Here is a 13,489-nt window from a genome sequence, read left to right as displayed (position 1 = left end):
CACTGAGGCAGCAGAGCTGAAGAGGAAGGCATGTACTTGGAGAGGTCTTTGACCCAATCTTCTGCTGTAGACCTTCATGTAAGACCTCTGTAATCCTTCCTGGTCAGATTAGCTGACACAGGCACCCCTGCATCTCAGGATAAAGACGTTTGGTGAGACCCAGCTGCAACCAGCACACCAGAGCAGGGGGCTCTGGTATGTGCACATTGCTCTGAGCTTGTTGTGATTCTTTCTTAACTTTCCAGTCTCAGTGGCAGGCTGACAGGGTATGAGACATGTAGTCTGTCTGATTCCTCATGACAGTGCCGTGGCTATAACAGAACTGTTAAAATGCAGTTCAGAAAATCTTGCAGAAAAAAAAAATATATATATATATATACATATATATATGTATGTATTTACTAGCCAATTTCAGAAGGAAAAAGGAAAAAAGAAAAAAGAAAGAAAAGATTTGAGACAAATTAATCAGTATTAATGCCTGAGATGGAGGCTAGACACCATAGCCCATCAGTTTAATGACCTTTGCAACTGTTGCTTCCAAGACTTTATCTGTGCTGCTTCAAAAATAGTCATATAGCCACTAGATCTTACTTATTGGCAGGCAAGAAGCTCTGGCTAACATTGTCAGCCCTCTCATCAGCTTTATGGGCTCGTTATAGCCACTAGCAGTTGAACATGAATATGCTTTTATCTGTGTCAACTTGAGTACAAATACATTTTCCACTCACCTCACTCCCTTTGTCTCCTGCATCATCATTACTAGTATGGCAAAAATACTATAAAGAGAAAAAATACTTTGAAAAGGCAATGCTGAAATATCCTAAGCCTTCTAGAAAAATGCAACCTAAACTTTCCTGCCAGTCTTTTAGAAGAGGATGTGAAGAGGATCGTTAATTGGTCTTCCTGGATATGTGCCAAAGAGACAGACTGCTTCGAAATGGTAACTTGTTGACCTTTTCATGGGTACGAGATTATTTGTCTGGCTCTCATTAGGATAGCTCTGGCATTGTCTGTTTAATAATGCAGTGATGGTTTTTCAAACCTATTTTCTTTCCAAAATTAGTTCTATGTCCTCAGGTTGTTTTTACAGTGCATTCATCGATGTCCTGTATTAAGCAATCTCATCTTAAAATAGAAAGGTTTAAATGTGACACTTCTTTCAGATCAATTTTAATGGCATACAGCTAGATTGTTGGTGGGAAGGGAAATTTAGGCCATTAAAATGTTTTTTATCTCTAGAATATTTTTCATTCTGGAGAGAACAGCCCAGAGTTGCAGATGCTTGTACCTGCCTGTCCTTATTTCATGGAGAACCTGACACACATATTCCTGGTGTGCTTCTTAAATCCAATCCGTATTTGTTGCAGATGCAGCTAGTCATGCCTAATAGAGATGTCCACATTACCTGCAATTGTCCACAAATGGATGACCCTTTTCACAGAATGGGATTTTCAATAAAAAGAAGTGATATCCACTCCATCCTTTTGCATGAGAGCCTCATGTTTAAAGACCTTGCCAGCAGTGAGTGCCATGGATTATAAACTCAGCGTAGCCTGCAAGGCCAGTTCACGTGAGTCAGAGGACTTTCTTGCTGGAGTGCAGTACAAAGTCACTAGCATGATTAAGGGGCACATAAATAATACTTCTTGAGTGATGCTGTATTTAACTCAGCCTACCTAGCATTTGCAATTTAGCAAACATCCTCAATAAGTTGATGGGGTAAACCATGGTCCAGGTTTTTTCAGAATAGCTCCTACCAACTTCATATTAAAAAGGCCTGGAAATTTGCTGTATCTGGAGATAAGCAACCAGAATCTTCCAGGAATTAGTTACTGAAAATTTTTTGTTCTCTGGTGCTCTTGGTGCAATGTTTTCTTAAATGCTGACTCCATTAAGCCTTTTCAGACTGATAATTAAAGCTTTGAAAAGCAGCTATCAGCCATTTGAAAAGCAGGTTCTTACTGAGCTGTTTATATATGGCAAGTGGGAACTCAGTTAAAGCACAGATTAAAGAGGACACTTGTTTAAAGCAAGGCTACTCAGGATGTATACATTATATGGTAAACATATTGACAAAACTGTCCTTCAAGAAAGATATTCAGAAAATTGGATTATTTCTAACAAGATTATCCACTTAAAGGCCTCTGGAGATTTCCTGGCTGAATAAAAAGAGAAGAGAGATCTAGGCCACACTCTAGCTAAGCATTTTTTCAGTTCTTTTTCTGCAATTAATTAAAAGAACATCCTCTCCTATTCCTAATCACTGTTCTGTGCCTCTGTGCAATCAGTACCTCATACCCTTAGATTTACTTCAATATGTAACAATTTGTTGAAGATGCTTTCCTCTTCATCTCATGCTGCTCACTCATGTGATGTCAAATCACCAGTGTAAACTGAACCCTAAGCAATTTCGGATTACTTGAAAGATCAGTAGTATTGCGTCACGCAAGGCTTTGAATGTGTTTATTCACACATATAAGGCAAAAACCCTGCTAACCAGTATTGCATTTTGAGTCATGTGGATTAAGTTGCCACTGGGAGTAGTGCTTGAACAGCATATAGTGGAGTACCATCATCCTTCATTACTGGAACAAGAGGATCGAGCTTTCCTTGGGAAAGTAAAGTAGAAAGGAAAGCTTTTAATGTCTTCTTGGTTCTGCAATAACCACACAATATTTGGAAGCAGTTTGCTTCTTCATTTACCTATTAAAGCAAATGTGTGCTGTAATTTGTATTTAACAAGTGGCTCTTAAAATGAATTGCATGAATTTTAGCGTATGACTCATTTAAAAGTAAAGGCACCTTTCAAATAAAACTCTGTACTTCTCCAATGATTTAGAGAGTGTACTTTAAAATACTATAAGGGGGTATTTGAAGGTTCTTCTTCTATTGCTTCTATTTTATTTTTTTTTTTTTGCTAATTCCTTTCACAAACTATAAGTGCAGAAGTACTTTAAATAATAACAGGCTTATGAAATCCACCTGTTTCATTAATCCTGCTTTCTATTTAACTACATGCAATAGTTTTTCAAAGGCATTTTTGTAGAGCTTTCTTGGTCACACGACAGCTGTGATTTTTAAGCTAATGTAATGTCAGACCACTCTGACTCCTGGGATGAAACAGTCAATGACATTTCAGCAACATTTCCAAATTGTCTTCATGAATATTCACTATACTTCTTTAATTTTTTCCTACATATAATGCAATGCTTTTTGTTATGGGGAAGATAACCAGTTGGCTTTTCAATATGAACCTCTGAGAATATCCAAATACTGCCTCAGAGAGCTCAGATGAGTATTCCTACAAGTGAATGACTATTTATGGACCTTTTTGGTCCTTATGGATTTGGTTGTCACATTTGGCTGTTTGGTTTCAGTTCAGTTTGTAAAACTTGAAAGTCTGCAACTGTTCTGAAATGGTCTAGGTTCACAATAGACATCAAATGAATGCTGTTGCTTTTTTCCAGTCTCAAGCAGTGCTATTCATCACCATCTAACACCATTCAGGAATGAATCTGCCCCAAAAAATCACATCCAGTAATGGAAGAATATTGTCCTATTAAAGTGCCAAGATAAAAAATGCCTTCCATATACTATTAATACACACCTTAAGGAACCAATATGCTCAGTAAAATATTCTCTACATCTCACACACTAAAAATACAAAGAGATAATTACTCTTTCAAGAACCCAAATTTTCTTTTTCTTTGGTAGCATCAGCGTGGTAATGAGATATTTTGGTGGCTGGGACAAACTCCAGCTCCTCTTTCCTACTGCACTTCCCCAGCGAGGCATTCAGCCCTCCTTCCAGCCACCGAACAGCCACCAGCCTTCTCTTTCTGCATGGCAATATCATTTGTTGCTTCTGTCCTACCCTTGCTACTGTTCCGGGCAACAAAAATTGCTTAAATTGGATGTGGTGCAGCACTGTCAATAGCTGTCCCCCTTTTTCCTCACTGGCTGTGGGCACAGGATTCTCCTTCAAAGTCTGCATTTCTGGGACAGTGTTTCACAGATGTGAACAGCAAAACAGAAGCCAGCAGTGCCCAGCATGGTGGGAGGCTGAAGGTGGCTAAATGCAGAGGATCAAGACCATTTCCCATCAAGCAAACTGCTGTAATGTTCCCACGTATTTGGTTCCTTGATATCAACGGTGCTTGGGAACAAAGTGTCCTAAGTGTCTCTCACTTTCATGAAATAATGATATTTCCAATTGAATTAATGTATCATCATTTAGAGTAGAAGATTAAAATTGTGGTAAGTTAATTTGTATTTTTTTAATTTGAAGAGCTACTATGAAAATTGTTGGATTTGGTGCTTAGTGACATGGTTTAGTGGGTGACATTGGTAGTAGGGTGATGGTTGGACCAGGTGATCTTGGAGGTTTTTTCTAATTTTAATGATTCTATGAAAATAATTTTCCTGTGTCTGTGTGGTTGATTTCTTAGAATATGGTTGGGAAATTAATACTGAAGATTTCCTGAGATCATCAGGAGGAAATGTAATTATCCCAGACATGTTTTCTCCCTTGACTGCAATGGGGGAGAACAGCTTATGCTTTTGACAAAAACCTTTTTACATTACAATATCAAGATTCCTCTGGGTAAATGCTGCGTATGTGGCAAAAGGCTACTTTTTGTGGCTTATATTTTAAGTACAATCTGCTTTCTTCTTTGTTAGTTATTGCTTCATTCTTGGGACAGAATTAATTATCTTAATTTCTCCTCTCTTCTTTAGGTTAATATCAAATACTGGCCTTAGGTTTTTACCTGTTGTCCAGAAGGTGCACTCCTTCCAGAAAGTTTTACTGTAAGTCATAATGCTTTTAAAAGCTCCTTTTGAACATTTTGCTGTTCTAACAAAATCTTTCAAGATATGATTGCCCTTGTGCTTGCTTATTACCTTCATGATAGCATTTTAAGTTGCACTTTTGTAGGCATTGATGTTAATGTGGCCTAAAAGGTCTCAGTATTCTCTTGTTCTCCATTCTGTCAAGCATTGTAGCTTGCAGTCTACTGACTACTCTTCCATTAACTACATTATAAATGCACAGCCAGATGTCTTAAGGGACTTGTAGTCCCCTGAGTTGTTTCACTGGTTGAAATTCAAGCCAGGCTGGTGGAAGTGGAAATTTGTTGCCATCTGGTGACAGTTCTCTAGCCTGCATGGAAAGAGTTGCTGATCTTGGTGCCATTTTCAGTAGACAGATGGCCACAGCAAAGAAAACAACAAAAACAAGGAAAAATACCGTGCTAATTTTTTTCACTGGCAATAAAATTGTCCAGGGAATGAATAATATTTTTCTATGAAAAAATCCAGTGCCAAAAGGGCGATAAAAATGTAAAATTTTGTGTGAAAGCAGACTTTTTTTTTTTTTTTTACTGTAAAAGCACTTTTTTCTGGAAAAATTGTATATCATAAAAATTTGAGGTTTTTAATGGAAAAATATATTGACAGAAATTTTCCCATTAGTTCTGAGTGTAACTGAAAGCAGAAAACCTGGGAAATAGGCAAATATTTTTTCTCTTCTTTTGGACAAGATAGATTACTGGTGCATAGGACAAGCTTTGAATCTGATTAGAAGATTAAAATCTGCAGAAACATTAATCCTGCAATTGCCTTAGTAAGAGCCATCAGTATAAATAGAAATGCATAGAAAGCATACAGGGAGACACTTGAATGTTGTATACACACATATAATATACAAAATACATCTCTGTAATATGCTTGTAATTTTGAGAACTGCCCTTCAGGGCTCCTTGAAGCCATCAAACAAATGCAATGGATGTGGAGCTACAGAAACTTCCTCCTGTATACCTTTATCATCAGTCTTAACTAGACTTTACCATGTTGTGCTGAGCAAGATTTTTTCTTCAGGTGAAATTCCTCACTTTCTGTAAGAATAACTAGGCTTTGACATTGCCTAAACCTGAAATAGACCTTGGTTCAAACCTTGCCCCCACTGAGGTCAATAAGAAAATTCTTGCTGGCTTCAGTTGCACCAATATTTAAATCTCAAAGATAGATCTTGACAGGTTATTGAGAATTATGAGGGCCTTATTGTTTCCCCTTAGCAGTGGGAAACTTTTGCTTCTATGGGTGCTGCACTCCCTCCCTATCCCTACCTCTGCTGATCTCAATGTGCAGAAGTTTGGAAGTGTCAGCTAATGCAATGTTGTGGATGGTAACACAGTTGTGGTTAAATAACTGTCAGTATGAGATAATTTTGGAATGGCTTTTAACTTCAAGCTTTGCAGATAATTCATTTTGTTCCGTGCTTTCCAACAGAAACAGCATGAAAACAACCATATCCCCAGTCTAAATTATGAGTAATACTGTTTAACTTCTTTGAGGTCTATTTTGAGCAAGCAACAGAATGTATATCTGCCGTTCTTTTTGTGCATCAGTCAAAACTGCTGAAAGACTGAAATACATACTTGTCACTTCAACAAACTGAACTGACAGGGGTCCTGTGTCTGAAGTTCTTAAGCACATACAAAAGCTTATAATCAAACACATTGACATTAGGAGGAAAACTATTCATGGAACTATATTCATTTAGGTATCCTGCTGAATCAGGCCAAAAAGGCTAATGGCTTTTCCATCTTTTGTTTGGGAGGCTCAGAGAAGTGGCGGCCTCCCAACCACTCAACTTGCATTTTCTGGATAGTATATTTTCTGGAGAAACTATTCCATCCACATTAGGATTATGAGACCAAGCTTTTATGCATTTCAATGGCTTAAACTGATCTGGGAGGCAGGTATGGAGGTGTGGAGAACAAGAATATAGAAATGTTTTGCCTTCACCTTCTTCTATCAGAAAGGTTTGCTCTCTTAAAATCTTAAGTCATCAACCTTTGCATAAAACAGTTCCTCAGATTGAATATAAGGAAAAATACCGTTTGAAATACCTTAACATATTGAGAGGCTTACAGAAGTACAAAAAGGTGTATTTTCTATTGTATTTTATTTTTCAGAGATATTCAAGACAATATCAATATACGTACAATTGAAAGAAATTCATTCATGGGCCTGAGTTCTGAAAGTGTGATTCTGTGAGTAAGACATAACAAATCCATTCTTGTTTTTGTTTGCTTGTTCCTTCTCCAGAATTGGGTTGAGGATTCCAGAGGATGGTCTCTTTTCTATTGGCTTCCAAATTCAATTTCAGGTTTTAGACTTCTCCTCTACCCCCAGAATCTCTGTATTCTGTTTAACTGTCATGAAAAATGAATGTTTTTGTGGTATTTGTTGTATTCTAATTCTGGCCCTAATTTTAGAATCACAGTGTAGAATGAATTTTCTAATTACTGGTGCCAAGGTTAAATATATTCCACCTACAACAACAACTCATGTGATACAAATTGTGTTCAACAGGATGCTGTGACTCATAAATATTTATAGTCAGACACATCATTCAAAGTTTGTTACTCAGGCAAAATATATGTAGATGTTTTGGAAATATTGTATATTTGTATACAAAGTTAATGCATTGATACAGGCCAGTTCACTATGCAGTTTCATGCTGTGTGGTTAGATGACTTTTTGTTTGACTTGAACGGTCATGTTTTTTAATAAACTACTTAGCTTCTTTGATCCTTTCTGTTAGTATATCAAAATGTATTGTGTGTTGCCTTCGTTTTGCCTAGCCAGACTGGAAAAAATTCCCAGTGTGTGTGCCATTTACCTATCACACCAAAAGAGATGAGCAAGAACTGATTGCTTTGGTTCACATTGATTTTGGTGGGACAGAGTCAGGCCACCAATACTGGAAGAGAGGACAGTTTAAAGTCACTTGGCCTTTATCTCTCCTTTTTCCCCATCAGTTGTCCACAACCTCTGCCTATGTCAAGTTCCTGAAGTTTTTATACACACACACACAGCTGAGATAGTCATTCAGTTAACTCAAACATATTCAAGTAACGATACCCCAAATGTACTTATTTTTCTCCTATGATGATAGTATTTGCTATCCACATGAGACTTAGTTTTGTCAGAGCACTGCGTAGCACATACCTTATTTATTTCCATAATACTACTATGGGGTGAAATATACATGTCAGATCTTAGTGGGATTTGACCTCCCAATACCCCTCAAGCATTCCAAACACCCAGGACCCATTGAACTTCCACAGTACAGGGAGAGCCAGTTTTACTAGGTTTACTGTAGCAGGCTCACAGCATGTTCAAGCCAGTAATTTGGATTACATCTAGGCTTACCCTATGCAGGGATCAACACAGCAGGTGAATTTTAAGTGGTTTTTAAATATACTGATCTAGCCAGGAAAAGCCCATATGTCCATGCTCTGGATCTGTGCCTCCATTGTCACTTGTTGCTATCATAAGACTTCCAGTTTATTCAGGGGAGTCAGTAAGGATGCTGGTTGAATTGAGGAGAGAATTTGTCTCAACAGAATCTTGTCCAGGTAACGATGGAGAAAGAAGTACAATGAAACCTTGGGATTTAGTTAAAATTTTGTTTTCTCTTTTTACTACCTGAATGCAATTTACCAGGTGACAGGAGTCCACACTGCATGGCAACAGTAATTCAGATTTTATATCCTTAGTATCTCATTGTATTAGCATAATATTCAGTGAGAGAAAACAGTAAGAGCTAATCCTGTGATTAAATGCATATATATCAGCTTGGGAGCTATGAATGGGTAAGACCAATGTAATGTAATAAATGTTTTAAATGCTATAAGCAGGGACATGTCTCTCCTGTGTGCCTGCTCAGTCATGTCTAATAGTGTATGCAAGCGAAGGGGACAGTGACAGTTTTCTTGATCTGACCTGACAGACACTGGAATTATGCACATCTGCCTTCCATGGTCAAAAGAGTAATCCTTTCAGCCAGACCCATAACTGATTTTCATGATGACCTGAGCTCACCACCTCAGACCTCAGATAAGTGGGTCACTTGCATGCTCAGTTTTCAGTGTGAATTAGAAACTCTACGTCCATGTGTGCTGATAGTTTCATTAAATCACGCCACCAGTTTTGCCACCTGTCAAACCTGTCAAACTTCTCATGCCCTGTTGGAAAGAGCGTGAGTTGCAAAGCAACAGGATGAAAGATTGCACTGTAAAGATGATAAATATAACTGACTCAAATGTAAATTTTCAGGACCATGAAGGGAAGAGATGGAAAGGCATTAAACATTAATTACTTAATGCACTACAGTAAAAACTTGGCAGAAAGCCCCACCAGTTCACTACCTGTGTCTTCTCTCAGGAGAAGGATCCTGGGGAGATGGAGAGCAGGAAGGCAATATAATTTGAAGAGACAGCAGGTGCAGGAAGAACCAGCTGCTTCCCAGGCAGTTTGTCTCATCCTTTTTTACTTGCTGGATCTTGTATTTTGTTTGTTTGTTTGTTTGTTGTTGTTGTTGTTTTGTTTGATTTGGGGTTTGGTTTGGTTTGGTTTGTGGGTTTTGTTGGTTGGTTGGTTGTTTCTTGTTTTGTTTTGTTTTGTAATTATAGGCAAAGGTTAAGCTATTTCAAAAACATCTAGAAAAAAGCATCTAGTAGATGACACCAACAACACCAGTAGGAAAGGTTCTGGTCTCACCCATTCTGGGGTTAACCTGGACCAGCTTTATTAGATTCACTGGAGGCTTCGCAGGGCAGCAGAGCAGCACCGTTGTCTTAATCACTTCTACTTACGTTTCAAAAAATTACTGTAGCTGTCGTCTCTTATGGTAATGCTGATTTGCCCTGTTCATATCTGTATTCTCTAAATCCTTCCTCTAACTATTGGGAACTTATCTGCTGGGATTCACAGAAACTTCATAATTTAAGCATCTATTTAATAATTTTACTTGTTTGAGATCCTTTTCACTGATTTTAATTACATACATATAAATTGTGAACATGTATAAGAATGCATTTTTTTTCTCTGTTGCAGATGGCTAAATAAAAATGGGATTCAGGAAATTGAGAATCATGCATTTAATGGAACCTACCTGGATGAACTGTAACTATTTCTGTTGTTTACTTTCTGAAAAGCAATTATTAGAAGGTAGCTATTTCTGCAATTTTTTTTAATTTATTTCAGATTGTTTTAGCATCAATATTGTGTTTTTCAGAAATCTAAGTGACAATCAGAACTTAGAAAAATTACCAAATGAGGTCTTTCAAGGAGCCAACGGGCCTGTTGTTTTGTAAGTAATATTCAGACTTGGTTTTTGTTTGTTTGTTTGTTTTCTCATCATTAAGCCCCCAGAAAAGGTCAAAGAAGAACATACGAATACAAGCCTGGATTTCAACATCTCACAAGTCCTGCAACTCAAAATTGGAGGCGTAATTCTGAATATATATATATTAAAAAAAAAAAAAAAAAAAGGAAGCCAAGAGAGTCTAGATCCATGTTTTCACTCTGTCCTCAGGGTTTTTGGAGTATTTCCATCCAGGGATTTAGTTCCAGATTCCTCTACATGGTGGATTAAGCTCTGTAAGAGAGTAGCTCAGCTTCATTTTTTTTTTTTTTTTTCTAGAGAAAATGCTGTTTGTTTTTTGTTTGGAGCAAATTCAGAAATAGGTGAGTTAGTTCTCAGTGCTTAAATCTGAATTGCTCCTCCTTGAACTGTTTAAAACCGGTGAGGATCTGCCCTGCATCTCTAAAGCTTAGTCCTAAAGATAAAATCCCTGCCCTGCAGGGACAGGGTTCCCTATATATACGTATAAATATATACATATATATATATTACACATATATGTCACACAGTTACAGCAGGATCTCTTTGGTGGGTGGTAAGCTGGAAAGCAAGATCTCAGCGGTAGAGAGTTCAACAGTAAGATGCTCATGTCTCTCAATCACCAGCACCTCATGCTATACTTTGACAAGCTGTAAAACACCTGAAAGTGTGCACAACTTCCTGAGAGCACCAGCTACAGAACATAAAAGCTGCAGCAAAGACAATGGTGTCTTTTTTGTGTGTCACAAATTCATCATCTCTTTTCTTTCTTCCCATTTATCCTGGATGTCCAGAGAGGGCTAGGAGTCACCCAGAAAAGGTGAAAACAGGTATTGGGAGCCACTGGAAGATTTTACACAGTGGTTAAAGTGTTAGAAATCTAAAAAAAAAAATAGGGGAAAAAATTACTAGTTAACTTTGAGTTCAGATAAGAGCACTTCTGAAGGCCTTTTTCCATGTTGTTATGATATACCTATGATACACCAATGATACAAAGAGCTACCATCTGTGTTACTGCATTCTGCCCTGCTTCCATCACTCCTTCTGTGACTTTCTCCTTTGGAAAAGACTAGCAATGGAGCATCTTTTCAGCAATAATATCATTGATGTTTCTTTGGAAAAACATTGTTTCCGGTAGCAGAGAGTAAATGCATTTTCTTTGCAAGTCGTAGCTGATTCAAGAGGTTTATCAAATTGATTTGGCTGTAGTTCAGATTCATTTGATAGTTCAATTTCTAACACTAAGTTATTTGTGCAAGAAGTTTTCTATTCCATTACTTGTATATCCACTGTTCTGTGGATGCGAAATTACCTTTTTATCCTGACTGAGATGAAGAAAGCTACATCTGTCACTATAGTTTGCACCTGGAATGTGCTTTGTGGAAATGATTGACCCATAATAATATCTTTGCTGGGAAAAATAGCGCTGTTGAAATAAAATTTGTGTTGCAAATTGCAATGTTTTATTAGACTGAATGTAAGGATGTTTTAACTCTTGTTCTTCCTGAACCAGTGCTCTACAGTCAATTAATACCTACTCCTATTTTATATTTCAGAATATTAAAACAGCATGAAAGATAGACAAACACAAATAGTAATGTCAGAAAGCACAAGCCTTAGCACCTCGTCTGCTTTATACTTGGCTGCACAGTTTCAGCAATCAATTCCTCTCTTAGGCTTAGAGCTTTTGGCTGAATTAGAATCTCTCTTTTGGAAAGACATCAAGTTTTGAGTTACAGGATTTCTGTGCTGACAGTAAGCAAGTAAATCAAATGGCTAATTACTCCCACACGTATGCACATTCCTTCTATACAGAAATACACTTTATTGCTAACTTGGAATTTTGTAGCTTCAATTTTCATCCACATTGTTTCGTTTAGTCTTTTTCTGGTGCTCCCATATCTGTAGCGGCCTACATGAGATTTTACTAGTGACCCTAAAAAACTCTGCATTCTGTAAGCATTAAGATCATATTGGGAGTACCAGCAAATTGCAGGAAGCTGCAGGAAGCCTCTCAGACTCCCCCTCTCTATAAATATAATTCAGCTGATTAATGATGATCCATTCTGGGCTGAGTTCTCTGGCTGCGTCCCACTTCGGAAGCAGGGCAAGGGATGTCTGTGGTCTGTCCGGTCCTTGCAATTTGTTTTCTACAGGAGACCTACATATGTGGGCCAAGGGAGAGCTCCAGCAGATCTGCAGCTAGACAGCTGCATCCCTGAAGCACAGCCAGAGAGCAGTTTAGATACAACTGCTGAGAAAATCGGTCTCACTGATCACTCCTCTCTGATGTCTGCTCTGCCAGCCACATTTTGCTCTCTTGCTATGTTCCTTTCAGACCTAAACAGGACTATCAGCTGGTCAGTATTTTGACTAATCCCAGTAACTGATTCCCAGAGGGAAAGGGAAGTGTTTGTAAGAAAAGTCAGATCCACTTTGCTGTTCCTGTAACGGCTGCTGTCAAAGCTGATGACTAGCAGCCAAGCATTAATAATATGACATGTATTCCTGTCACTGATGCTTTCTGGTTTGATTAGCTACTGCTATTTTATCCTCTAGTTCATCTGGCTTATTTAATTTACCAATCCTGTAACTAGGGAAATATCCCAAAGAAACTCTGCACTGAGTTCTACTCCATGATGACTCAGTGGCTAAAGCGACCAAACCACGTACACAAAGTCTGTATTTCTGTTTGGTGGGGAGTCTGCTGATGGTGTACCGATAACTATCCCTAACAGGCATCCCATCAAGCCCTGCAGCAGCTTACAAAGCACTTTCCTCAGCTCACTTTGGTTTATGGACAATAATGAACAGAAAAAAATAACAAACTTTTTAAAAGAATAAAATTTTAATGGGAAAATATTGAATATTTATTAAATTGTTTAGATATAGCCAGAGACCCAATAATATTTTAGCTGCTGGAATATCCAGGCGATATTCCTATTCATATTTACTTGTTATGTCTATACAGTATAATAACAGTTTGGAGGCACTGAAGATTTCTAGCTAATGAGACTAGGAAAACATTTTTGATTCTAGTTCAGAATTATGAACCCTTGAGAAGTTCTGTAGGCTCTTATTGATGCCATGAGTGATACTGTCTGTGGATTTAGATAGAAAACTGCTGTGTAGTTGGTGAATAATGAACGTGTTCTCTAGGTGACAGTTTTCATTAGGCAGTGAACTAAGGACAATAGTCAGTCAATGAAACAACTGAGATTGTTCACTGCAACCCAATTACTACTTCAGGTGTCTAAGTCAGAAATCAAAAGCCTAAAATTTCTCTTCAGCTGC

The 13,489-nt window shown here is 37.8% G+C and overlaps 1 protein-coding gene across 4 annotated transcripts in view; it reads left to right on the top strand.

Moving 5' to 3' along the window:
- Positions 1-13,489, top strand: part of FSHR (follicle stimulating hormone receptor) — an 83,405-nt gene that overhangs the window by 58,682 nt on the left and 11,234 nt on the right. For 3 of the 4 annotated variants that reach the window (XM_035320483.1, XM_035320485.1, XM_035320481.1), the window contains 5 exons: positions 4,738-4,809; positions 6,978-7,055; positions 8,801-8,911; positions 9,907-9,975; positions 10,088-10,162. In XM_035320483.1, the coding sequence (XP_035176374.1) occupies positions 4,738-4,809; positions 6,978-7,055; positions 8,801-8,911; positions 9,907-9,975; positions 10,088-10,162 (405 nt within the window). The remainder of the gene's footprint in view (positions 1-4,737; positions 4,810-6,977; positions 7,056-8,800; positions 8,912-9,906; positions 9,976-10,087; positions 10,163-13,489) is intronic. The other variant, XM_035320484.1, reaches the window with a different exon arrangement.

The sequence above is a fragment of the Oxyura jamaicensis genome, chromosome 3 (assembly GCF_011077185.1).
Source record: "Oxyura jamaicensis isolate SHBP4307 breed ruddy duck chromosome 3, BPBGC_Ojam_1.0, whole genome shotgun sequence".
In the NCBI taxonomy this organism is placed as follows: domain Eukaryota; kingdom Metazoa; phylum Chordata; class Aves; order Anseriformes; family Anatidae; genus Oxyura; species Oxyura jamaicensis.
The sequence above is the reverse complement of the archived record's forward strand: the minus strand, read 5'-3'. Positions and strand labels throughout refer to the sequence as shown.